General features: G+C 39.7%; 1 protein-coding gene and 1 long non-coding RNA gene across 2 annotated transcripts in view; one reads left to right on the plus strand and one right to left on the minus strand.

Moving 5' to 3' along the window:
* The window catches only part of LOC131382290 (uncharacterized), a 57,014-nt gene extending 47,130 nt beyond the window's left edge, over positions 1-9,884 (plus strand). Inside the window, exon 6 of the long non-coding RNA XR_009211607.1 lies at positions 9,538-9,884. This is a non-coding gene — a long non-coding RNA (uncharacterized LOC131382290). The remainder of the gene's footprint in view (positions 1-9,537) is intronic.
* The window catches only part of ACP3 (acid phosphatase 3), a 46,437-nt gene extending 26,471 nt beyond the window's left edge, over positions 1-19,966 (minus strand). Inside the window, exons 1-5 of the mRNA XM_032143684.2 lie at positions 19,797-19,966; positions 13,927-14,022; positions 10,578-10,664; positions 9,967-10,119; positions 4,452-4,550 (exon numbers count right to left, since the gene is read on the minus strand). Of these exons, the coding sequence (XP_031999575.1) occupies positions 4,452-4,550; positions 9,967-10,119; positions 10,578-10,664; positions 13,927-14,022; positions 19,797-19,916 (555 nt within the window). The 5' untranslated portion in view covers positions 19,917-19,966. The remainder of the gene's footprint in view (positions 1-4,451; positions 4,551-9,966; positions 10,120-10,577; positions 10,665-13,926; positions 14,023-19,796) is intronic.
* Between the last annotated feature and the right edge of the window lie 5,049 nt (positions 19,967-25,015).

Consider the following 25,015-nt stretch of genomic DNA (forward strand, 5'->3'; position numbering starts at 1 on the left):
TTTCGCTAGGTTCTGTATGTTTCTTGGATTGTCGCAATAATGAGACCCAAAGTTCAGCTATCTGACTGCTGAAATTGGCAGCCATTTCTGGGAAGCCTTTTGGAAGATACTGTCTGTCTGATGGGTGAAATTTCTAGGGAACTACAATTTGCCAATATTAACCCCAATAGATTTTCATAAAATAAATAGAAATTATTGTTAAAGAGCTCCTACTGCCGTCTTCTCAAACATAAAAGCTCCAGGGCCAGATGGCTATCATAGAGGAATTCTACCAAGCTTTTCAAGAGTAAACTATTCTAATGCTATTTTAACTGTTCTGGAGCATAGAAGATGAAAGAAAACTTTCAAGAACTTCTTATGAATTAAGTGTAACACTGATACTGACAAAGATTGCCCCCAAAATAAAATGATTAGTTCCATGCCACTTGTAAATATCAATGTGAAAAGTGTAAGTAAAATAATAGGAAGTAATTCAATGTCACATAAAAGGAAATGGGTTTGATTTGAGAAATGTAAAGATTGTTCAACATTGGTAAATCTATGAATGTAATCAATCATTGTAATTAATCCAAGGAGAAAAATAATTTGATTATATTAAAAAAGTTAAAACAATCATTCAGGAGATTAAACAACTAATATTGATTTAAACAAATGCACTCAAGAAAATAAGAAAGGTGGATATTTCCTTAATTTGATAAAAATATGTCTATTTTGGTTCAAAAGCCTGTATGCTTATTAGGAAAACTCCGCTAAAATCAGAAATAAGACAAGAATACCCACTACCAACACTGCATATAACATTATACTGTAAGTAGTGGCCAGTGCAAATAGGCAAAAGGAAGAAATCAGAGGTGCACATTTTTGAAAACTGGAGATACTGTAAACCTGAAACAAACTTAACAAAAAATGTAAAGACCCTATATGAAGAAAACCCTAAAATAATCTTTAAGATAAAACAAGTAGGAACATGTACCATATTCTTAGAAAGAAAGATTTGACAGTGAAAAGTTGCAAATTCTCCCTAAGTTAAATAAATTTAATATGATCCTAACGAAAATACTAAAAATTAAAAAATACTTTGGAACTAGACAAACTGACACTAAAGTTCACATAGAAAATTAAAACATAGCCATGGAAACTCAGAAAAAGCAATGAGGGATGACTAGCCCTTTAGATATTAAAGCATATTATAAAGTCTTAATAGTTAAAACCCAAGTTTTGGCTAATAAAAAATTAAACAGAATAAAAATTACATAAATAGACCCCACGCCTATGGGAATTTTAATATATAATAGCTTAAATAAGTAGAAAAAAATGAACTATTCAATAAATAATGATGGGGCAATTAGATAATCTTCCAGGAAAAAACTTAAACAGGATACATACTTCATACCTCCTACCAGTATGAACTGTAAATGAATTCAATATATAAATGAGAAATGAAGCTAGAGTGGAATTAGAAGAAAGCATTGCAGACTTCCTTTATAACCTAGGAGTGGGGAAAGCTTTTCTAAACATGACTCAAAATATAGAAGCCATATAAGAATACATCAATACAGAACCTGCATGGCAAGAACATGGTAAGCAGTTAATAGACAAACTTTTTTTAAAAAATGCCATTCATTGTCTGTGATATTGTGAAATATGTATTTGGTCTTTCTTTTTTTTTGTTTTTGAGATGGAATTTCATTCTTGTTGCCCAGGTTGGAATGCAGTGGCGCCATCTTGGCTCACTGCAACCTCCGCCTCCTGGGTTCAAGTGATTCTCTTGCCTCAGCCTCCCGAGTAGCTGGGATTATAGGCGCTTGCCACCACGCCTGGCTAATTTTTTGTATTTTTAGTAGAGACAGGGTTTCACTAAGTTGGCCAGGCTGGTCTCAAACTCCTGACCTCAGGTGATCCACCCACCTTGGCCTCCCAAAGTGTTGGGATTACAAGTGTAAGCCACCGTGCCCGGCCTTATATTTGGTCTTCATCTCCATTTTCTGCCATAGAATTCCTAAAATCCTTGGAGTCTCCAAATTATGTCTTTTTGCATGCTAATGATTGATTGATGGCTGGCAGTCCCTGGCCAGCTTCAGGATGGGGGCTGGTCACCAGAAAGCCAAGGCAGGATTAGAGCACTGGGACTTTCAGCCCTACTTCAGAACCTCTGGGGAGGGGAGGGAGTTAAAATTTAAGTTGATAGCCAATAGCCTATGGCTTACTCAATCATGCCTATGCAATGAAATCTCCATAAAAAGCCCAAAAGGAGAGGGTTCAGAGAGCCCTCAGACAGCTGAACACATAGAGGTTCCTGGAATGTGGTGGTCCTGAAGAAGGTAGGCAAGCTCCTTGACCTTTTCCTTATATCTTTTGTAATATCCTTTGTAATAACCAGTAACTGTGTTTCCCTGAGTTCTGTGAGCTGCCCCTGCAAACTGATCGAACCCAAATAGGAAGTTGTGGGAACTCCAACTTAAAGCCAGTCTGTCAGAAGTTGGTAGGTCTGGACTTTCATCTATGTCTGAGGTGGCGGGTTGGGGGCGGCCAGTTTTGGGGCCTGAGTCCTCAACCTGTAGGATCTGATGCTATCTCCAGATAGATGGTGTCAAAACTGAATTGGAGGCCACCCAGCTGGTGTCCGCTACAGAACGGGCTGCCTTTTCTTGCGGAGAGATGCCCCCTGTTTGGTCACAGAAGTCTTCTGTCTGTGTTGATTGGTGTTGTCAAGTGAGAAAAATAGGAAAAAGCACATTGAGTGTGTTTTTTTCACACACAAAATATCACAGACAGAAATGTTAAAATATATAGAAAAAAGCTTCTAAAAACTTACAGTAAAAGGAAAATCAATCATCCAAAAGAAAAATAGTCAAGGGATATTGATATAAAAGGAAATATAAATGGCATTTAACTGATGAGAACACATACACACATAGAGGGGAACAAGACACACTGGGGCCTCTCGGAAGGTGAAGGGTGGGAGGAGGGAAAGGGTCAGGAAAAATAACCAATGAGTACTTAGGCTTTATACCTGGGTGATGAAATCCTCTGTACAACAAACCCCCATGACACGTTTACTTATATAACAAACCTGCACTTGTACCCCTGAACTTAAAATAAAAGTTAAAAAAGAAATATAACACTAAAACACAAACCAAAAAATGGCATTTAACTAGATGAAGATACCCAAACTCACTTATCACAAGAAAAAAAGTACTATAGCACGATGTTGTACAGTAGTTATAATAGTGAGTTTCCTTGTCTTATTCCTAATTTTAGAGGGGATGGATGCTTCTAGTGATATTATTTTCCACTTACCAGACTGACAAATATCCCCAGAGTGGTCCACATACTGTTGGCAAAGTTGTGGAGAAATGGGCACTTGCATGCAGTGCTGATAGAAGTAGAAAGTAGTAAAACCTCTTTGGAGGGTAAATTAATAATATTTCAAATTAACCCAGAATGTCTACTTCTAGGATATTATCCCACAGGTATTCTTGTGAAACTATTTAGATGCACAAGGTATTCATACATGCTGTTTATAAAAATGAAAGATTGAAAAATACCCATATTCCTATCAATAGGGGCTGGTTAAATAAATTATGACATAAATATAAATATCACACATTTGTTAAAAAAAAGGAAAAGAAAGAAAAGGAGGAAACTCTTTACATACAGATATGGAAATATTTCCAATATATTTTCTTAAATGGAAAAAAAACAAAACAAAACAAAACCAAGGTGCCCAACCCTATGTATACCATTTTCGTGTAACAAAAGGATAAACTATCAGAATATATTTTTATGTTTGTATATGCATAAGGAAATTGGAAGACTGCACAAAATACTACATAAAATATGTAAAAGACTACATAAAATACATAAAAGACTGCATAAAATAAATACATAAAAGACTACTAGAAAATAATGCTAGTGGTTACCTGTGGGGTCATGGAGACTTCCACTGTATTCCTTTTTATATTTTCTAATTTTCGGGCAGTATGAATGTATTACTCATTCAAAAGATTATCTAAAAAAGTACACAGCATTATATCTACCTTTTGTATTGTGCTGGAAATGGGTATTTTGCAAAATAGAAACAAAAAAAAGACTATCCTTTGTATATGAAGACAATAATCCCAGCCCCTCAGCCTGAATAAGGTAGGTGATTTTAGACTTGTATTTATTCTCATCCAGCCATTTACTCACACCTGGTTCCTCTCAAGGCCATGAGTAAAGGATTCAAAAGGACTGGCTTGTCTATTGGCTTGTGACCCCTGTACGGGGAAGGGAAGCAGGAGTGATGACCTCTCTCATTAAATATTCTAACCCATTGCTATAACCAGCCACTGACAGATGCGTTCGTCCCATCTTTTTAAGAAGCCAAAGCTTCATCTTGTGTCTTGGCCCTCACACTCAAGTACCGCTAACAAACTAACAAGTACCACTAAACAAAACTAGCTTTTAACCTTATAAGGGTGCAGCCTCTTCTGGAATTCCTCTGATTTCAAAGTCTCACTCTCAAGTTCTTGAAAACGAGGGCAGTTCCTGAAAGGCAGGTATAGCAACTGAGGATAAGAGAAAAATCATAAAACTGTTATGAGTCGGAAGAACTTTGCCAAGTATGCTGCAGCAACATTTTAAGCCTCATTAGGTTCAAAGCAACCTTAATAAAAGATTCAAATGTGTTTTGAGCTGAGTGGAAATTCCAAAATTGGGGAGAAAGAATCAAATGATCTACGGGTCTTAAAATGGTAGGATATGGATTCAGAATTGAAAATCCTTTTTTTCTTTCATAAACTTGCCGTAATATAACTGTGCTGTTGGTGGTAAATATTTACACTTGTCGATCTTCCATGTGAATAACTGTTATCTTGTTTCCTTCCCAATCCCTTTCGTTTCTTGCAGTAGGTGCACATCTGTACACACACACACACACACACACACACACACACACACACCCCAACGCATGTATGTATGGAGAAAGGAATTTGATTCTGGAAAAAATCTTAAGTCAATTAACCACTCATTAACTTCAGTTTTTGCAAATTTGCAGACTGTTAAGAGTATATATTAAATACTTAGAAAAATATGCTTCAAAAACCTGTTGCGAGGACAAAGTGATCTTCCTAAAATTAATTAAATTTTGCCAGTGTTTGGTAATTTTAACGTAAGCCACAGGTTTGTGGCTCTCAAGTTTATTTTGTTGCCCTTACTTTCCATCTGTGACTAGTCCTGTATTTCTAGCCCTTGGTAGAAATAACTAATTTGGATGTTTTTCTTTTTCCTCAAATTTAACATGTACAAGGCTAAACTTGTACATGTTACAAGGGCCTTCTTGCTGTCCCTGAAGGCACAGGCTTAGGATCTCTGCGTAAAACTGTTCCCTGCCTTGAACACTCCCCGAATGACTTCCACTCCTCTTCTAGCCATCCTTCCCCAGCCTCTATCATATTAAAATGAATTCAACTTCATTTTTAACCATTCCCTCTTTGTAATTTTCCCTGCTTTTGCGAGTGGCAGAATTTATCAACCTACTTCATAGTCACTTTTGTTTCTCTATTTTCAAAACATATCCCCTTCTATTCCAAAATAGACCTCTTTTCTTTATCTTCATAGTCCCCTACCAGTCTTAGCCACCATAACTTGTGTTTCAACTACTGTGACAGCTTCCTATTTGGTAAATCAGTGTTCACTCTTTCAGCCATCCTAATTCATTCTCCACACAGCAGATACACTAATACCTTTTATTATTATTATTATTTTTATTTTTTAATTTTTTGAGACAGAGTCTTGCTCTGTCACCCAGGCTGGAGTGCAGTGGCGCGATCTCGGTTCACTGCAAGTTCTGCCTCCTGGGTTCACGCCATTCTCCTGCCTCAGCCTCCTGAGTAGCTGGGACTACAGGCGCCCGCCACCACGCCTGGCTAATTTTTTGTATTTTTAGTAGAGACGGGGTTTCACTGTGTTAGCCAGGATGCTCTCGATCTCCTGACCTCGTGATCCACCCGCCTCGGCCTCCCAAAGTGCTGGGATTACAGGCATGAGCCACCGCACCCGGCCTATTATTATATTTTAAGCATGAATCTTTTGAAAGTATCGATCAGATGATGTCATTTTGTGGTTCATGACCTTCATTGGCTTTCCATTTTACCTAAAATAAAATCAAAACTCACCACCACACAGACTACATCAAGAGTTCGCATGAGTTGGTCCAGGAACTGCACTGCCCTCTTTTCCTATTACTGTCCCTTGTCACTCCTCTCCAGTAACACTGTGGGCCTTCTTGCCGTCCCGGAAGGCAATGGCTTAGGAGCTCTGCATAAAACTGTTTCCTGCCTTGAACACTCCCCAATTGACTTCTACCCCTCTTCTAGCCATCCTGTGCCAGTCTCTATCATATTAACCTGTTTCATTTCTTTCCAGGAACTCATTGTCATCTGACATTATTTTATTTACTTCTTTATCATCTATTTCCTATAAAATATAAACTTGATGAGAGCCAGGATTGTGTCTGTTTTGTTCACTGCTGCAATGTCAATGCCCAGCACAGGGCTTGGCATATTAGTAGCTACTCAGAAAACATTTATTTTAAAAGTTACTTCCTGTCCATCATTTCTGATTCTGTGTGTCACCTTGTCTCACCTTGCTTCTCTTCCTCTAACATCTTTTACCATCTCATTTCAGGCCTTATTTCTTAATTCCAGAATTGCTTCAATAGTTATTCTCTGAGGCTCCAGTGTCTTTTCTGTCCAAGCTACTGTCAGGCAAGTGCCCAAAGGCACCACTCATCACATGTGCATAATACTGGAGAATGTATACAGGTTTCTTTTATGTCCATTGCTTTTAGTCTAAATTTGCATGCCTGGCTTTCAAATTGTTCCATAGGAGAAATTATATTGTTGAGAGAAAAAGCCCAAGACTGTTCATTAAAAGGCCTGGAATTTAATTAATTACTTCCTGGATGTTAGTTTTTTTATCCACAAATTGAGTCAGGCTGAAAATAAATAGAATAATCGCCGAGACATCTGTTCAGAATTTTGCAGTTTATGGTGTTTTCCATTTTTTAACTAACTTGACTTTCACAAATCCCTAAGACGAAGTTAGGTGGGTGCTATTTTCCCATTTTACAGAAAGGAAACTGAGGTTTACGGAGGTTATTCAAGGTCATATATCTGAAGTGGCAGTTGGCTCTCAGACGTAGGTTTTCCAACTTCAAATTCAGCCCTTCTTCTAACATCACACTGCCTTTCTTTCAACTCAAGATTCCTCCTGGCTATTAAATTTGGATTATCTAATCTGTGTCCAATATAATCAATTTTATTTTAATTCTCTTTCTAAATATGAACTCTGGGCACAGAAGAACTGGCATTCTACATATTCACTCATGGTCATGTTTTTGTGCTGCCTTCCTCTCCTTCCTCCCTCTCCTCTGAGGTCTGGTTCAAGTTCTCACTCTCTTTACTGTGGTAACTGCACGTAAGTCTCATTCTGTGACTTCACCCAGCATATGTGGCTTGTACTTGAAATTATTGCCCGCCATCTTATAATGTCTTCTACACATTTCACACATGCTAATTTGCTTTCATCAAATTATAAATTAGAAAAACTTGGCCTCCTCTTTCTCTACAGCATTCAGCACAGCTAAATGCTAGGAATAAGCTAGTGTTGATTGGTTTCATTAGATTTCTTAGTTGATAGGAGAGAATTTTTTTGACCTTAGTGAATCAGATAGATGGAAGCCATAGGTAGATACTGTTCCTTGCTTCTCTCTTCCTCTCCCTCACTCTCCCTGTTTCTTTCCTCCTCTTCTACTAGCACCTGCATTCTCTTTCTGTGTAACTTAATTACTATCATTCAGGATTAATGGTTAAATAGCTGTTGTGGTCTACATTTTGCTAAATTTTGGTGCTGCTATCCAGTCTTTCTTTTGTTTTGTTTTTTATTTATTTTTGAGATGGAGTTTCGCTCTTGTTGCCCAAGCTGGAGTGCAATGGTGCGATCTCCGCTCACTGCAACCTCCGCCTCCCAGGTTCAAGTGATTCTCCTGCCTCAGCCTCCCGAGTAGCTGGGATTACAGGCGTGTGCCACCATACCCAGCTAATATTTGTATTTTTAGTAGAAACGGGGTTTCACCATGTTAGCCAGGCTGCTCTCGAACTCCTGACCTCAGGTGATCCACCCGCCTCGGCCTCCCAAAGTGCTGGGATCACAGGCATGAGCCACCGCACCTGACCTCCAGTCTTTATCTCTGCAGAAAAGGCTGGTAAAGTGATTTTTTTTCTTTTTGGAATAAAATATTCACAAATGCTTAAGAACACTGGTAATCACAATACTTCCCTTCTGATTCTGTGAAGGGAAAGAGATATAAATAAATCATCCTGTCTTTTCAAGAAACAGCAGAAAAATGATTGGAGTAGATTTAACTCCAGTGACTTTCTACACAGCATTTGGGAAAAATCCTTAAGTCCCTAGATGCAGCAATTAAGTCAAATTTCTAGGGGTACTGGCAGGACAAAGAGGAGAGTAACCTACCCCAGAGGTCACTGGGCAAAAGTCTGGGTCCAGCAGTCAGGCTAAGCTTCAGCCATAAAGAGATGCGATGGTCATGCCTATGATGGGACTGCAGGGAAATTAGGAAGGGATTCTTTGTCCCAAACTGTTTCTTTCATATAGCCTTAAGTTTCACACCTGGAAGATTAGTTAGATTTATCTATTACTACTTTAAAAATACCCATTCCTCTGAAAAGATTAAAGAAAGCTTGGTCGGTCCCACCGTGTAAACATGTTTGAGAGTTTCTCTCAAACAGCCTCATTCAGGCAGCTTAGTTTATAGTACTGGTTCTCAAACTTGGCTCCCCACTGGAATCATCGAAGGAGATTTTTTTTTTTTTTTTGAGACGGAGTCTCGCTCTGTCGCCCAGGCTGGAGTGCAGTGGCGCAATCTCGGCTCACTGCAAGCTCCACCTCCCGGGTTCACGCCATTCTCCTGCCTCAGCCTCTCCGAGTAGCTGGGACTACAGGCGCCCGCCACCACGCCCGGCTAATTTTTTTTGTATTTTTAGTAGAGACGGGGTTTCACCGTGGTCTCGATCTCCTGACCTCGTGATCCGCCCGCCTCGGCCTCCCAAAGTGCTGGGATTACAAGCGTGAGCCACTGCGCCCGGCCGAAGGAGATTATTTTTTAAACACTGATGCCTGGGTCCACCCTCAGACATTCCGATTTCTTACGGAGAGTGCCCTGGGCATCAGGATTTTTTTAAAAACCCGTGTGATTTTAATATGCAGCTAAGTCTGAGAATCATGATTTTATAGGAAAGAAAATTGCTCTGGAATGAAATAGGCCTAGTTTTATCCCAGAGTGATGCTTGCCAGCAGTGTGGCTTTCGACCAATTTGTTTGTTATTTAACCTCTCCAAGCACTTACTTCCCTCACTGTAAAAGGAGGAAAAGAATGTTGTCCATTCAGTGTTGTTATGAAAGGTAACACGATGATTCATATAAAATGTTGGGCAATAATTATGCACTGAAATCTTTCTTTTTTTCTCTACCTAGGAATGTGGATTTTCATGAGTGGAGGAGTGTTTGGCGGTATAAAGATCTTTGGATAATCTGGAGAGTGGAGAAACCTGTTTGGGGCACCAGAAGCCTGGGAATTAAGGCAGAACACTGGGGGACTCGTCTCTCTCCCTCTCTCTCTCTCTCTCTGTGTGTGTGTGTATGACGATGAGGGGGCAAATTGCCAAGAGTTGTAAGAGTGGCAAAACAAAGTGGATCATACAGATCCAAAGAGAAATTTGGTTCCTACTCTCTCTTAGCTAGGGTTTTCCATGTCCTCAATTGTCCTTTGTATCTTTATTTAAGAAAGAATTAAAACTGCACAGCTCAAGGAGTGTCCAGACTCCCAAATCCACAACTACTGAGTAGCCTGCCTTCCTCATTCTAGGTCCATCTGAAATCTCCTGGTTTTCCCAGTATACTGACCTGATCTTCAGAAAGAGGAACTGTGTGCACCGGGATGGGCTGCCAGAGTAGGGTAGGATTCCAGATGCTGACACCCTCTGGGGGAAACAGGGCTGCCAGGTTTGTCATAGCACTCATCAAAGTCCGGTCAATGTCTGTGCTTCGAATATAAACCTAGAGTAGGAAAATCAAAGCAGAAGCGAACATAAAGGGAACATGAGGTTTTTTTCTACAGAGCTGCCAAGGTATTAGAGAAAGGACAGGACACCCACAGTGAAATATTACAGACATTGTGCTAACATCAGAATCATAATACTTGTTAAGGAATGAGCAATATTATGATCATGGTACAAAGCAACCTGGTTGGCCAATAGTTGAATTGACAAATGAGATCAATTAAGCAGTGGCTACTTGTCAAGCCAAAGTATTTATTCAGGTGTTCATAAAATCTTGAAATTACTCATATTCACAAATTTTTTGGAATAAAAAGTTACATAAAGAGGAATATATTTGTAAACAAGATCTCTGACTTGTATAAGTTCCTCGGAAAACAGGCAAAGCACTTTTATATATGCAGAATTATTTTAATTATTTCAAAGATCAAAGTTCCCACTCTTGGCTCCCCAACTTGCCTGTTCATGTTTATAGGACTCATTCAAGAATTTTCTATATCTCTTTCTTATATACTCTCCAAGTTCATAATGCTGCTCCATGCCCAGCTATGGGAAAAAAATAAAAGCAAAAATTAATGAAAGTAAGTTCTATGAATCACACTATCATAAAAATTTGTTGATTTTTTTTCATTATGTGTGTAGAATGAACAATGGTGTGGTTTAATAGTTCCACAACGACACATATTTAAATGAAAACAAAAGAGCTGTGCTCTTTAGTTACAGTTCCCTGACTCCCTGAGAAAACTCATTTATCTTCATTAGCACTTAACATAGAAACTTGCACATAGTAAGTGCTTAGTTGATAGTTGGGTGATTGATCTAAGTAAATGGTTCATCTCTGATGTAGTGGGATCCTTGTTGGTAGAGCATTCAAAGAGACCCACTTGGTGGGGATTTTGTGGAAGAAGCTCAACCATCTGATGAGATTAGACTCGATGAATCTGAAAGTCTCTTTCAACCTCTGTGGGCAATGGTTTACTATCTGCCTAGTTTATTAATTCCTGGTTCATAAAGAAATTAGAACATGTTACTCTAAGTGTGGTCTGTATTGGCTTCACTTAAGAGCATTATAGAAATCAAATTCTTGGGCCCCACCCTTGACCTACTGAACCAGAACCTTTGGGGGTGGAGCTCAAGAATATTTTTTAACCAACTTCTGATGGACAGTAATCACTGAGATGCACTGCATTAGCTCTGTGGTCCACAACCATTACTGTGCCTCAGAAACAAAATTATCCAGCGGTGCATGTTGAAATGCAGATTCCTCAGCATCTCCATCAGAGATTCCAGCTCATTAGTTCCTGAGTGGGGCCCTGACATCTGCATTTTAACAAGTTTCTCAAGTGATTCAGATGCAGATAGTAGAGCACCATGCTTTGGAAACACAGCACTCAAGTTTGTCTTTAATCCAGAGCCTTACTAGAGCTTTGGGAGCCAGAGAGGAGGTTGTTACGGTGACTGCTGCTTGGTCCCACTTGTCATTTGCTTGTCACACTTGTCATTTGCTTGACCACCACTATAATCACTTCCCATCTAGGATGGGGATGAGGTGGGAAAGGAATAATATACCATGACCTGAGTAGCAGAGAAGCAGGTACTCTAGGTCTAATTGTGTTCTTACAGCTGACTTTTTAAATAGTCATCTGTATAAAGCAGTGATTTTCACACTTTAGCATGCACAGAATCACCTGGAGGACTCAACAAAACACAGACTTCTGGGCTTTAATTCCAAAGTTTATGGTTCACTGGGTATTGGGTGAAGAATTTACATTACTGAGAAGTTCCCACGTGATGGTAATGCTGCTGGTCCAGGGACCACACTTTAAAAACCACTATCTAGACAGCCATCATCTTATGATTACGCAGATTAAAAATGCCTAGACAAGGCAGATTAAAAGTACCTAGACACTGATCTAGACAGACATCATCTTATGATTATGTAGATTTAAAGTACCTAGACAAGGCTGGGTGTGGTGGCTCAGGCCTGAAATTCTAGCACTTTGGGAGGCCAAGGCGGGTGGATTGCCTGAGCTCAGGAGTTTGAGACCAGCCTGGGCAACATGGCGAAACCCCATCTCTACTAAAAATACAAAAAATTAGCCAGGCGTGGTGGTGCTCTCCTGTAGTTCCAGCTATTTGGGAGGCTGAGGCATGAGAATTGCTTGAACCCGGGAGGCAGAGGCTGCAGTGATCTGAGATCGAGCCACTGCACTCCAGCCCGCGGGGACAGAGCGAGACTCTATCTCAAAAGAAAAAAAAAAAAAAGTACCTAGACAAGGGTAGGAATCTGAGCCCTAGAACCTTGTCACTTCAAATGTGGTCCATGTACCAGTGCCATTGTCATTCTTGGGAGTATGTTAGACATGCAGAATTGCAGGTCCCACATCAGACCTGCTGAATTAGAATCTGCATTTTGACAAGATTCCCAAGTGATTCATTTGCACATGGAAGCTTGAGAAATACTGCCCTAATAGAATCTGATGGGTAATCAAGGTTCTTCAGAAGAAGAACTCAGATCCTGCAGCCTAGAAGAATCTTTTGGTCTCAATGGGAAAACATAGCAACAGCACAGGAGTCTATACAGAGCCATAGGTATTAACAAGCAAATCTGCATTTTTGTAGCCTCTCTTTCATTCAAAGGGACAGAAGATGGGTAGGCTATGGTGAGAAGAGCTCTGACCTGGGAGACGGAAGATGCTGGTCTCGAATAGCCTGCCTGGGTTTTCTCCTCTATGAAATATAGTCAGGGCAGAAATTCTCAGCCTTGGCTACACATTAGAGTGAACTGATCACCAAGGAGCTTCTAAAAATCCCAATGCCCAGGACACATTCTAGACCAATTAAATAAGAACCTCCCAGGCAGACATCAATATATTTTTTAAACCTCTCCAGATAATCCCAATGTTTTGGCAGGATTAAGACCCATTAGTTTTTGAGACATTCTACTCTAAAGATTCTGTGACATTTTCTTAATTAATATATTTAAACAGATCAGGACAGAAGCAATTCACCTGGCCTTGTGGCTCCAAACAGAAGAGTCATCCAATCTTACAAGCAAAGGGAATAGGGCTTTGGAACAGTGACTAAAGATGGCTTTGCTCCCCAGTTCACCTTCTCCTTAGATGCTCTTTAGAAAGTAGGGCTCCCTGTGTTTAACTGACCACTTATAAGGAAGGTCGAATCCCAATATATCCAGCTGACAAGAAATCATATTCTGATATCAGCACTTTGGAGAATCATGTTTCCCAATGCTGTTGATTCAGCTTATTGATTACAAGACTATTTTTCACTTTCTCATGTGAAGCCTAAGAAATTCAAAGCCTGGCTTATAATTACCACTTGGCTCTCTTCAGCATTTCTAAGCTCATGTAGTCTTTGTTCATGTACATCTCTTACATTTAAATAAAGCCAGAAGGGCAAAAAATATCAAAACAGACAATTCTGTATACATTTCCCCTTGAGACTCATCAAGAATCTTTTTTTTTTTTTTTTGAGATGGAGTTTACTCTTGTTGCCCAGGCTGGAGTGCAATGGTGCGATCTCAGCTCACTACAACCTCCACTTCCCAGGTTCAAGCAATTCTCCTACCTCAGACTCCCGAGTAGCTGGGATTACAGGTGCCCACCACCAATCCTGGCTAATTTTTGTATTTTTAGTAGAGAGAGGGTTTCACCACGTTGGCCAGGCTGGTCTTGAACTCCTGACCTCAGGTGATCCGCCTGCCTTGGCTTCCCAAAGTGCTGGGATTACAGGCATGAGCCACCACACCCAGCTTCATCAACAATCTTTAGCTAAAAGTCCAACCAACCTGAGTGAGTTGGCCAAATCCTTGTGGCCATGAGGATTCCGTTATGGGGTCAGTGGGAAAGGTGTCAATGGGACTTCGGTCTCCATGCCGAAACACCTGAAAATAGATGTGAGAGAGTGATGTTATAAACGTCACTTGGGTGTTTTGCTTCTGCTCATTATAATAGATTTTTTTTTTTTCTAAATCATTGGTTTTAACTTTGGCTTCCCATTGTAATCACCTAAGGAGTTTTAAAAGATTCTGACAACTGGCTTTCAACCTTAGTCTGGGATGTAGCCAGGACATCAGGATTTAAAAAATCTCCCTAGGTAAAAGTTAAGAACCACTATTCTAAGCTCACTAACACTTTCACTGTGTTTCCGGTAATGTAAGAATCAAGATGATTAGCCATTAGAAGGCAGGTGATACATAATGGAGATCAGTTTGTACATAAGATAGGACAGAAAGGAACAGAAAGCTTACAAGAGTACTTTACTACAGACAAACTCTGATGAGAAGTATTCTTCCCTTCATGATTACAGTAATAGTGGTATAACTTTTTTTTTTTTTGAGACGGAGTCTTGCTGTGTTGCCCAGGCTGGAGTGCAGTGGCGAATCCCAGGTTCAAGCAATTCTCCTGCCTCAGCCAGCTGAGTAGCTGGGACTACAGGCACGTGCCACCACGCCCAGCTAATTTTTGTATTTTTAGTAGAGACGGAGTTTCACCATGTTGGCCAGGCTGGTCTCGAACTCCTGACCTCAGGTGATCCACTCGCCTCGGCCTTCCAAAGTGCTGGGATTACAGGTGTGAGCCACCGCGCCCAACCAGTATAACTTTTTTTTTTTTTGAGACTGAGTCTCACTCTGTCGCCCAGGCTGGAGTGCAATGGCACCATCTCGGCTCACTGCAGCCTCCACCTCCCAGGTTCAAGCGATTCTCCTGCCTCAGCCTCCTGAGAAGCTGGGATTACAGGCACACACCACCACATCCAGCTAATCTTTGTATTTTTAGTAGGGATGGGGTTTCACCATGTTGGCCAGGCTGGTCTTGAACTCCTGACCTAGTGATCCACCTGCCTTGCCCTCCCAAAGTGCTGGGATTACAGGCATGAGCCACCACACCTGGCAACATTTTATATATAATAAAAATAATAGATTTTTAACACCACATACAATTTGTGACCATTTTGAGCCAATGATTTGTTCATTTTGGAGATTAGGAGTAAAAGATTGCAGGTGGGGAGGTTAGGAAAGCTAATTCTCAATACTTTAATAACATACTTCTACATTTGTACCCATGTCATGCTATTGTGATTGCACATTTCTCTTTGGGAAGAGTAGTCTGGACTTTTGAAATCTTGGTGCTTTGATTCTAATATGCTTTCTCAGTATAATATCAAACCAAACACAAAGCTATCTTATGAACAAAAGATAAGGAAAGAAAACACTGAAGAACTACAAGATGAAGTCTACACTGATGTCAGCAAATATTTTTAATATAGAGACAGCTGCGTAACACCTTGATTCATCTGTGGTTACCCGTACCTGTACTTATACTACCTGGCTAAAATGTTCCACTGAAAAGTAAGCCAGGAACCTGCTCTTTTGAAATTCTGTAAAACAGAATTCAAAAAACATTAAATAAGAAAACAGTCTCAGACTTTAGTCATTTTTGAGAAGGAATTCCAAGAAAGTGGGAGATGCTTGGTTTGTGTCTCTAATATCTGAAGAAAACAGATCTTTGGGCCCTTTAAACCAGTGACAAATTAAAACTTCGGTAGAACAGTCTACAGAAACAGGGGCAATGATGCAATAAATGTTAAGCAATCATTTTGGTCAGGTGAGAAATTACTTTCATGAATGATCCCCTGAAGGCAGGAAGGACAGCTGCATATTTTTTTGTGAGCACCTGCAGTTACTAGTCTCAGGGGGGACTTGGTCATGATCAGAAATGATTACAGTTAATCATTGATGCCTCTTTCCACAATCGAAGTACATTTTAGAGTTTTTATATCCCACATAAATGTGTCTTTGAATAACTAAAGTTGTTACATGCTTTCAATAAATTACAAACCCCACACTGTTTTAGTTTCTAGGGCTTCTCAACCTCAGCATTGTTGACATTTTGGGCTAGATAATTCTTTGTTGTGGGGGTTGTCCTGTGCATTGTAGAATGTCTAGCAGCATCCCTAGCCTTTACCCACCAGATGCCAGTAACATTCCCCAGCTGTGACAACTGAAAAAGGCACATTTTCTGCCATAGGAGCAGAAAATCACCCCAAGTTGAGAGCCACTGGGTTAGCCAAAGAGAAGTCAGGTGAGAGACATTGTAATAAAATAATTTACGATGCTTCCCACCAACCTATAACCACACCTGTGCTCAAGTGATCCTCTAGCCCCACCTTCCCTAGTAGCTAGGAGGTCCTTCATGTCCATAATGTGGAAGTTACCCATTCCAGTGTATAGATTATGTGCTGAGAATTTGGAGGCTGCTTCCATCAAGAATATCATATTATGACAGGCGCAGTGGCTCACGCCTGTAATCCCAGCCCTTTGGGAGGCCGAGGCTGGTGGATCACCTGAGGTCAAGAGTTCAAGACCAGCCTGGCCAATGCGGTGAAACCCTGTCTCTACTAAAAATACAAAAACTAGCCAGGCGTGGTGGCACGCGCCTGTAATCCCAGCTACTCGGGAAGCAGAGACTGGAGAATCACTTGAACCCGGGAGGCGGAGGTTGCAGTGAGCTGAGAGCACGCCACTGCACTCCAGCCTGGGCGACAGAGTGAGACTCCTTCTCAAAAAAAAAAAAAAAAAAAAGAAAAAGAAAAAAAATCCAAGAATATTATATTACTTGATTAAGAATTCTACATGAAGAAAGTCAACCATGAAGAATGAGAAGAGTGTATACCTTGCAAGTCATCATCCCTTTCTTAACACCGGTGAAATGAGATGGAATTTTTCTCTTGGATCAGCTGAACTTGTGGGTTTTCTCTGGGTTAGGGGAGACAGGATGCTTTAAAATGACATTTTTCTATTTCTGGATGAAATAATATGATGCATGAAATAACTTAAAAAACTCAAGTGGGTGTGTGTGGGAAATGAGTGGCTATGTAGATGAAACAAGATTACATGGGTGATAGTTTTTGAAGCTGGTTGATGAGGACATCCAGATTCACCATACTTACTATTCTTTCTATATAAAGTTAAAAATGTCAGTTCTCTCAGTGTTTTCTACAGGACACTGGGGAAAAAAAGAGGGAGGTGAATGCTGTAATCAAAATTTTGAAAACACAGTTTGGAAAACACTAGATCTTTTCCTTGAAAGCCACAGTGCGTATTAGCATGTTAAAGACTGAGGATTACTGCATTAAAGAGACCTTTTAACCTAGTTCTATTCCCAAAGCTAACTTGACTATTGCAACTGATTTTTTCCCCGTGTACACCTGTTAACAACTTGTCAAATTAGCATTTCATGGGACACAGGCACTTCAGTTAGTCTGAGAACAAGAACCAAGGACAGTTTCCTCCTCTTTCTGCCGAGAACAGCTTTTCAGAATTGGGGAAGATTTATTTTTCCCAGATCACAGAGGAAAGGCAAGGGAACCACCTGCTGATTCGGAGTCAAGCTAATCCAGCAAACCTTACAGGGGGATCTCAGACTAGCTCCATGTGCTGGGTTATATACACACAGCAGGAAAAGACCATGTCTAGTGATAAAGGGAAAGGCATCCAGGGTCAGAGAGCCTGGGTTCAAATTCTGTCTCCACCATTCCATCTGTGTGACTATGGGCAAGTTGCTTAATCTTTTTGTGCCTCAATTTCTTCATCTATAAAATAGGAATAATAAGTTTTACAAAACTTTATAGAATGGTTGCCAGATTTGGCAAATAAAAATACAGGATGCCCAAATATTGCATGGGACTAAAAAATTATTTGCTATTTATCTGAAGTTCAAATTCAAATGGTCATCCCATATTTTATTTAACGACCTTACTTTAGAGGACTGTTGACAGGCTTATGTGATACAATTCATATTGAACACTCAGAACAGTGCCTTGTAAGCACTCAATTGCAGTAAGTGCTTGCAGTAAGCACTCAATTGACTATTGGTTATTATCATTAATATTACCACTTTAATCATGGGCATCTTTTAAAAAAATTCTGGTTCTCCTAATAATTTTCCAAGAGTTTTCTTATTTGTATAATTTAACCACTTATAGTCAAATACTCTCTTTAGTCAATAAAAATAAGAAACGGATGTTTACTGGCTTAAGTACTTAGATGGACGTTGTTTTATAAGGGCCAAGAAAGATGTATTACGTGGCCCTTCATCTACCATTAATGGAAGGAAGTAATGGTAGGAAAAAATAGTTAACACTGGCTTTGTGCAATATTTGTTAATTTCTTTAGTTCTAAGAGAGCTAGATTTGTATTTTGGCTTTCCTCAGGAAAGAATTAACTTGTAGTCCCTGAATATAGGAAACCCACAACAATTTGGTAGTCACAGGAAGTTAGCCTGAGCCAACTTGGGCAAAACATGGAGGAGGGAATACATCATGTACAGGGAACTTGGAGTAACTTGGATTTCTCAGAGGATTGCCACTCAACCAGCTTGTCACAGGTTTATAGTATTACAAGCATGGCAGATGCAGTACAATTTCTACAGTCCCTAAACTTGCTTCATGCACATGTTAGCAAGAAAACTACGGATAGAAGTACAAGCCTAGCTCACATGGGTTTCCCTAAAGAAGGCACACAGTATTATATATCTTTTTCTGCACAGAAGTCTGACAACTGGTGAATCATTTGTAAATAAATTGATAGTTTGTTTCACTGGGTTTTCTGTCATTGTTGACTCACGACCTAGTAATGATTTACTGGACTATAAGAATCATGATTCAAATAAGCACATGGCTATCATATTTTCTGTAGAAAGTAAAGAGTTTTGAATATTCTATGCTGAAAAAAAAAAAGCCTGAACTTTAATTTTTAAGGAAACTGACTTTCCTTCAAATTATAAAAATAATTTTTGAGTATACTTGACAGAAAGAAAATTTATCAACTTATCAGCCCACTTTTACTATCTCAAATAAAAAAATGTAGGGAAGAGAAAGAAAATGAGAGAGGAAAGGCAAGAAGCAGCTTAGAGGCAGAGAAAGAGTGAAACAGAAGGAAAAAAAGATACAGAAACAGAAAATCAGACTCTTAGGTAATGTGATGAATCCCCTTCACTTTGCAAACCCTCTTTCCATCTATTTTCAAACAATGTCAACAGTGTATTTTCTTTTCCTGACATTATGCATCAGCCACCCCCCACCTTTTTTCATAACTGGTCACATGTACCAATGATTTTAATTGTCAGCTAAATCTATATATCAGAAAATCATCCTAAAATTCCAAATTTAGATTCACTTTTATGCTTCAAGGCTGTTTACAAATATTTGTTCTAAGTTCCTGATAAACAAAGGTGAAGGGACTACTTAATTCAGAAAAATGACTGTTTTTTGGCTTGCAAACAAATAATCATTAAATTGAATGAAGCCAGCTCTTGGTACATAAACAGCGCCAGCTGTGGCTTCTTCTGGACTGGTGTGGCTGTCAAAAGGAATCTGAATTCAAGGCATTTGTAAAGTAAGTAAATAGATAACATCAGCAAAAGCAAATAAAAAGCAATCCCTAAAAAACCAGCGACCAAAAAATATTTTTGTTAGGACACGTTAGGTCTTCATTAAGAGGAACTTGCAAAACTTGATTATTAACTTTCTGAGTTTGAACAGAGCCTGGTCTCTGGGAAATAATCCAAGGGTAAGATGAAACCTGACGCTTGCCTTATCAGACTTTGCTGGGAACACAGTTTTAAGGAAAAAGCAATGAGAGAAAAGTCTACTTACCAAAGTCACAAACTTCAACTCCTTGGCTAGTACACTTCGGTCTAGCCAGAAAAAAAGCAGAAACAAGAAGCCAAGGCTAAGGCTTGCTGTCCTGGCCACAAGGAGGGGTGCAGCTCTCATGTTGAAGAGAGCTGTTTCTGGCAGGAGTTAGGAGGAACTGCTATCACTTCAAAAGCCTGTAGAGGGGAAGCTATTTAATTAAGGGATTGAAAGGGAAGGAGGAGCCACACTCATAAATAGTAAAGTTTCCAGGAAGCGTAGGGCAGGTTTGGTATGTAAATAATGCCATGTAAATTTTGAGCTGAGAGAGATCACAGTTTCCCCATTTAAGTCAGGACACCAAGGCCAAGAGTGGGGAAAGCTGTTGATCAAGGTCACAGAGCATGTTAGCAGACATTTCTATTCTTGTTTTCAGTTTACTTTTATCTTTTTTTTTTTTTTTTTTTTGAGACGGAGTCTCGCTCTGTCACCCAGGCTGGAGCGCAGTGGAGCTATCTCGGCTCACTGCAGACTCCGCCTCCCAGGTTCAAGAAATTCTCCTGCTTCAGCCTCCTGAGGAGCTGGGATTATAGGCGTGTGCCACCACACTCGGCTAATTTTTGTATTTTTAGTAGAGACGGGGTTTCACCATGTTGGTTAGGCTGGTCTCCAACTCCTAACCACATGATACACCTGCCTCGGCCTCCCAAAGTGCTGAGATTACAGGCATGAGCCACTGTGCCCTGCCAGTTTACTTTTATCTTTTCTTTAGATAGGGTATGATACAGCGTTGGCTTTGTGGCTGTCACTTGGGAAAGGAATCTACCCTGACTTTAGAAACCTTAGACCAGTGATTCTTAATCTGTTGGGAGTCCAAAGTTGTAGGACTGAAATCTGGAAGGAAATACAGGTGTTGACATATTTGGGGCCTATTTCCATGCCAAATATGGCTACTTTTTCAAAAACTCTCATGTAGCCTATAGAGGTATTTTTAAATTAAAGAAGAAAAGTAAGAGCAAGTTTATTTTGAAAAATTTTAGGCTGGGTGTGGTGGCTCACGTCTGTAATCCCAGCACTTTGGGAGGCCGAGGCGGGCAGATCACTTGAGGTCAGGAGTTCGAGACCAGCCTGGCCAGCATGGTGAAACCCCATCTCTACTAAAAATACAACAAAAAAATTAGCTGGGCGTGGTGGCACATGCCTGTAGTCCCAGCTACCTGGGAGGCTGAGGCAGGAGAGTCACTTGAACCCAGGAGGTGGAGGTTGCAGTGAGCCGAGATTGTGCCACCGCACTCCAGCCTGGGTGACAGAGCAAGACGCCATCTCAAAACAAAACAAAATAAACAAACAACAAACAAAAAACAAAAGAAAAATTTTAGTCACACCTTAAGACAATTAGACATTACCTGTGGTATCTCAAAACTAGGATTGGTGGTCCCTTTCCAAATCTGACAGAGTTTTTTAAGAAAACAAAAAGCCCAAACCTACAATTCTATATTATTAGTCACCAACTTTGGCCATAAGCCTTACATTTTGAGTGAATTACATCCTTGCCTCTCCAGCTATGATCTCATTGGGGACACTACAAAAGGCAATCCAGACTGATGGAAATTTGCTTTCCATTTTCCCCAACCCGTCAGTTCCATCGTAGGCTAGAACAATACAAACTTGAGGTGCACATTGAGATTTTGCAAGATCTGGAGGCAGAGCTGCCTGTCATGATATTTCTGTCCTAATGGCAGAGGGAGAACAATGGTTTACTCACAACCTGTTTCCTGGTACATTGCACTTAGCTGTGGCAGGAGGATTGTGTTCTTATGTGATCATAGGATGCCCTGGAATGTGGTATATGGGAGAACTGTTGCTTCTGGTAGTAGGAAACATGTGCAAATAGGCTGGGCACGGTGGCTCACGCCTATAAACCCAGCACTTTGGGAGGCTGAGGTGGGCAGATCACTTGAGGTCAGGAGTTCGAGACCAGCCTGGCCAATGTGGTGAAACCCCGTATCTACTAAAAATACAAAAATTAGCCAGGCGTGGTGGTGGGTGCCTGTAATCCCAGCTACCTGGGAGGCTGGTGCAGGAGAATTACTTGAACCTGGGAGGCCGAGGTTGCAGTGAGCTGAGATCACACCACTGCACTCTAGCCTGGGCAATAGAGTGAGACTCTGTCTCAAAAAAAAAAAATGTGCAAATAATAAATGCATGTGTGATTAGGATTAGACATTCAAGGGAACTTGCAACCTTCTCTTTGCCATCACATTCTCCACCTGCCAGTCTACACTGTCAATTTTAATGGGTAAGATTTTGAGGAAATGGGTGCAAGAAAAAGGAAATAAAAATTGGGAGGTTTTCCAGTCCAGGGCATACATGAAGTTGATACATTAATCCCTGCTGTGTGCACCAGGCAATCTGAGAAAGGAAGCTCCAGCACCTACGTACCATTCACAGGCAAATTTCTGAACCACATTTCTTAAATTGTGCCAGATGTCTGATTCTGTTGAATGCCTTATTTTGTCAGCTATCTGCCTGGGTCTTTGTTCTATCTCCTTCCTTGTCTCACCCTTGGACTGGTGCTTGGAACTATTTCAGCAATAGCCTTAGACCTTCCTGATAATGAAGACTGATTCTGTAATCTTCCTATACCATATTGCACTGGTTGGATAAACCCTCTTTCTGACCTAGACCCTAATTTTTTCTGTGGTAAATTAGGTTCCTTTTAGCTCTTCAAGTGAGAATGAAGTGAGAATGGCAACAACAAAGTTTTCTTTAAAACCAGAAAAAGGCTGCTTGAATTGAATACATCTCAACTCAAACTTAATCCAAGTTGAATTAAATGGTTTATACTTCTATCTCAATTATCACCCTCACTTCCACTTTGATCATTGAGTAATAAGGGGAGGAGAAGTATTCAAAGTCGTAAATGTAGAGTCTTGAAAAACCTGAACACCATGAAATGGAGTGTAAAAGATCCTCAACTCAGATGAAACCTGTTTTAGAATGTTCTGTGGCACCTTGAACTTTGAACTCAATAAGGTCTTTGCAAAGACATAAGGATCATCTGGGATAAATATATGGATATAGTATGTATTAGTCCACTTTCATACTGCTGTGAAGAAATACCTAAGAGTGGGTAATTTATAAAGAAAAATAAATTTAATGGCCTCAAAGTTCCACATGGCTGGGGAGGCCTCACAATCATGGTGGAAGGTGAAGGAGAAGCAAAGGCACATCTTACATGGCAGCAGGCAAGAGAGTGTGTGCAGGGAAACTGCCCTTTACAAAACCATCAGATTTCAAGAGACTTATTCACTATCACAAGAATAGCATAGGAAAAGCCCTCCTCCATGATTCAATTACTTCCCACCAGGTACCTTTCACGACATGTGGGGATTATGGGAGCTACAATTCAAGATGAGGTTTGTGTGGGGACACTGCCAAATCATATCATAGTAACATCAAAAGTGAGATTTGAAAAAACATTGGGAAGTCTTTATGTAAGAGTTTAGGGTGTCAATAATTTTCCATGATTAGTAGGACTTACTAACTGAATCACTTATGTTCTCTTGTTGTACTTCTTTCTCTATATGTCAAGTGGTCAACCTCTAATGAACAGTTAGAAAGTTCCATAAGTGTAGCAGGTTAGGATTTTTTAAAATCAGACTCCCAGATAGATATTTGCATGTAGGAAGTTCATTAAGGAGTGCACTCAGGATTAACATCAGTGGGGGGTAGAGAAATAACCAAGGTTGGGCAGAGGGAGAAGTTGATTTGTAATGCAATATTGTTGAAGACCTCAGCTGTTCCTGTTACAAGTTCTGAAGATGGGAGGGCCTTTCAGAGTTGTCTTGAATTGAGGTGAGGAGCCAGGTCTTTTTTATTAGCCAGTCATTGGATGCAGTCTGCCCCTGGTAGGGAGTATGATGACGGATAAGGCAAAAGTGACTCTCTTCTGCCAAAATAATTCCCAAAGGGGTTGCTAGCTGAGTGATGTCAAACAAATTTCCAAGAGCTGGGAGCAATGAATCCTTGGGCAGTGTAACACAGAATCTATGATGATAAACACTTATAGGAAAAAAATTGTGATCCTTAGTAGATCACAGCCTATGAAAGCACTAAATGTGCCTCTGACCTTAAGAGTCTGAGTTGGGAGGTGAGATCCATCAGTAAGTATATGGGTGTTCACCAGCATCACAGGGAAGACTGTGTTTAACCTGTCTGACTTCTTATGGCCTTCATAATTGTATGATTTGACTCTCAGGGCCTTATGAACTATTGGTACTCAATAATACTGATTGACCAACTGTCAATATAAATGCAAATGACTGCATCAGAGCCCTGTTACAATGTGAATTGCTTTGAGGCAAAATTTAATAAGATGGCTTTAGAATAAATGTTCTCCTCCTCTCAAACCATCATTTTGTGGGGGACATTTTGCCCTCAGCATAAAATAACTATTTTATTGTTTAGTATTTAGACATACATCCCCCATAAAACCAAAGACTATACATAAGAATGTCATCAACTAAGGTGTGTGTACCTAGGGGATTCATGCAATGGTCTAACACTTTAAAAAGTAAAGAAAGTGTTAAAACTTTTATTTCTGTTTATTTTTTTACCTAAGAAAGAAAAAAAAGATTTACAATGGAAATTTATTCACAACGGACTGTTTTAAAATGGGCTACTATTTGGCCATTAAAAAAAGATCCAGGTACTGATACCTGCTACAACATGGATGAACCTTTAAAATATTAGACTAATATTCCTTCTAAAATAGAACACATATTTGTATGATTCCACTTATATTAAATGTTCAGAATAGAAAAATCTTGGGAAACAGCCTAAGATTTTTTAAAGATTGCCTAGGACAAGGAGAAAAGGAGGTGGAGGGTGATGGCTGAGGGATATGGGGTCTCTGTTTGGGCTGCTAAAAATAGTCTAAAATTGATTGTAATGATACTTGCACAACTCTGAATATACTAAAAACCATTGAATTGTACACTTTAAATGAATGAATTTTATGACATCTGAATTATGTCTCAATAAAGCTGTTATCTAAATAATTTAGCACAAAATAAATATTCCAATATTTAATATAAGCATGGTAATAGAAGTATATCCTTAATAAATAAACACATATCTATTATATGTAATACTGATGGAGTCCATGGTTGAACCAGTTTAAACATTACTAAATAAAATTAATATTAATTATAAAATATAATTTATCTATATAAACT

This window comes from Hylobates moloch, unplaced genomic scaffold (genome assembly GCF_009828535.3).
Source record: "Hylobates moloch isolate HMO894 unplaced genomic scaffold, HMol_V3 SCAFFOLD_22, whole genome shotgun sequence".
Classification (NCBI taxonomy): domain Eukaryota; kingdom Metazoa; phylum Chordata; class Mammalia; order Primates; family Hylobatidae; genus Hylobates; species Hylobates moloch.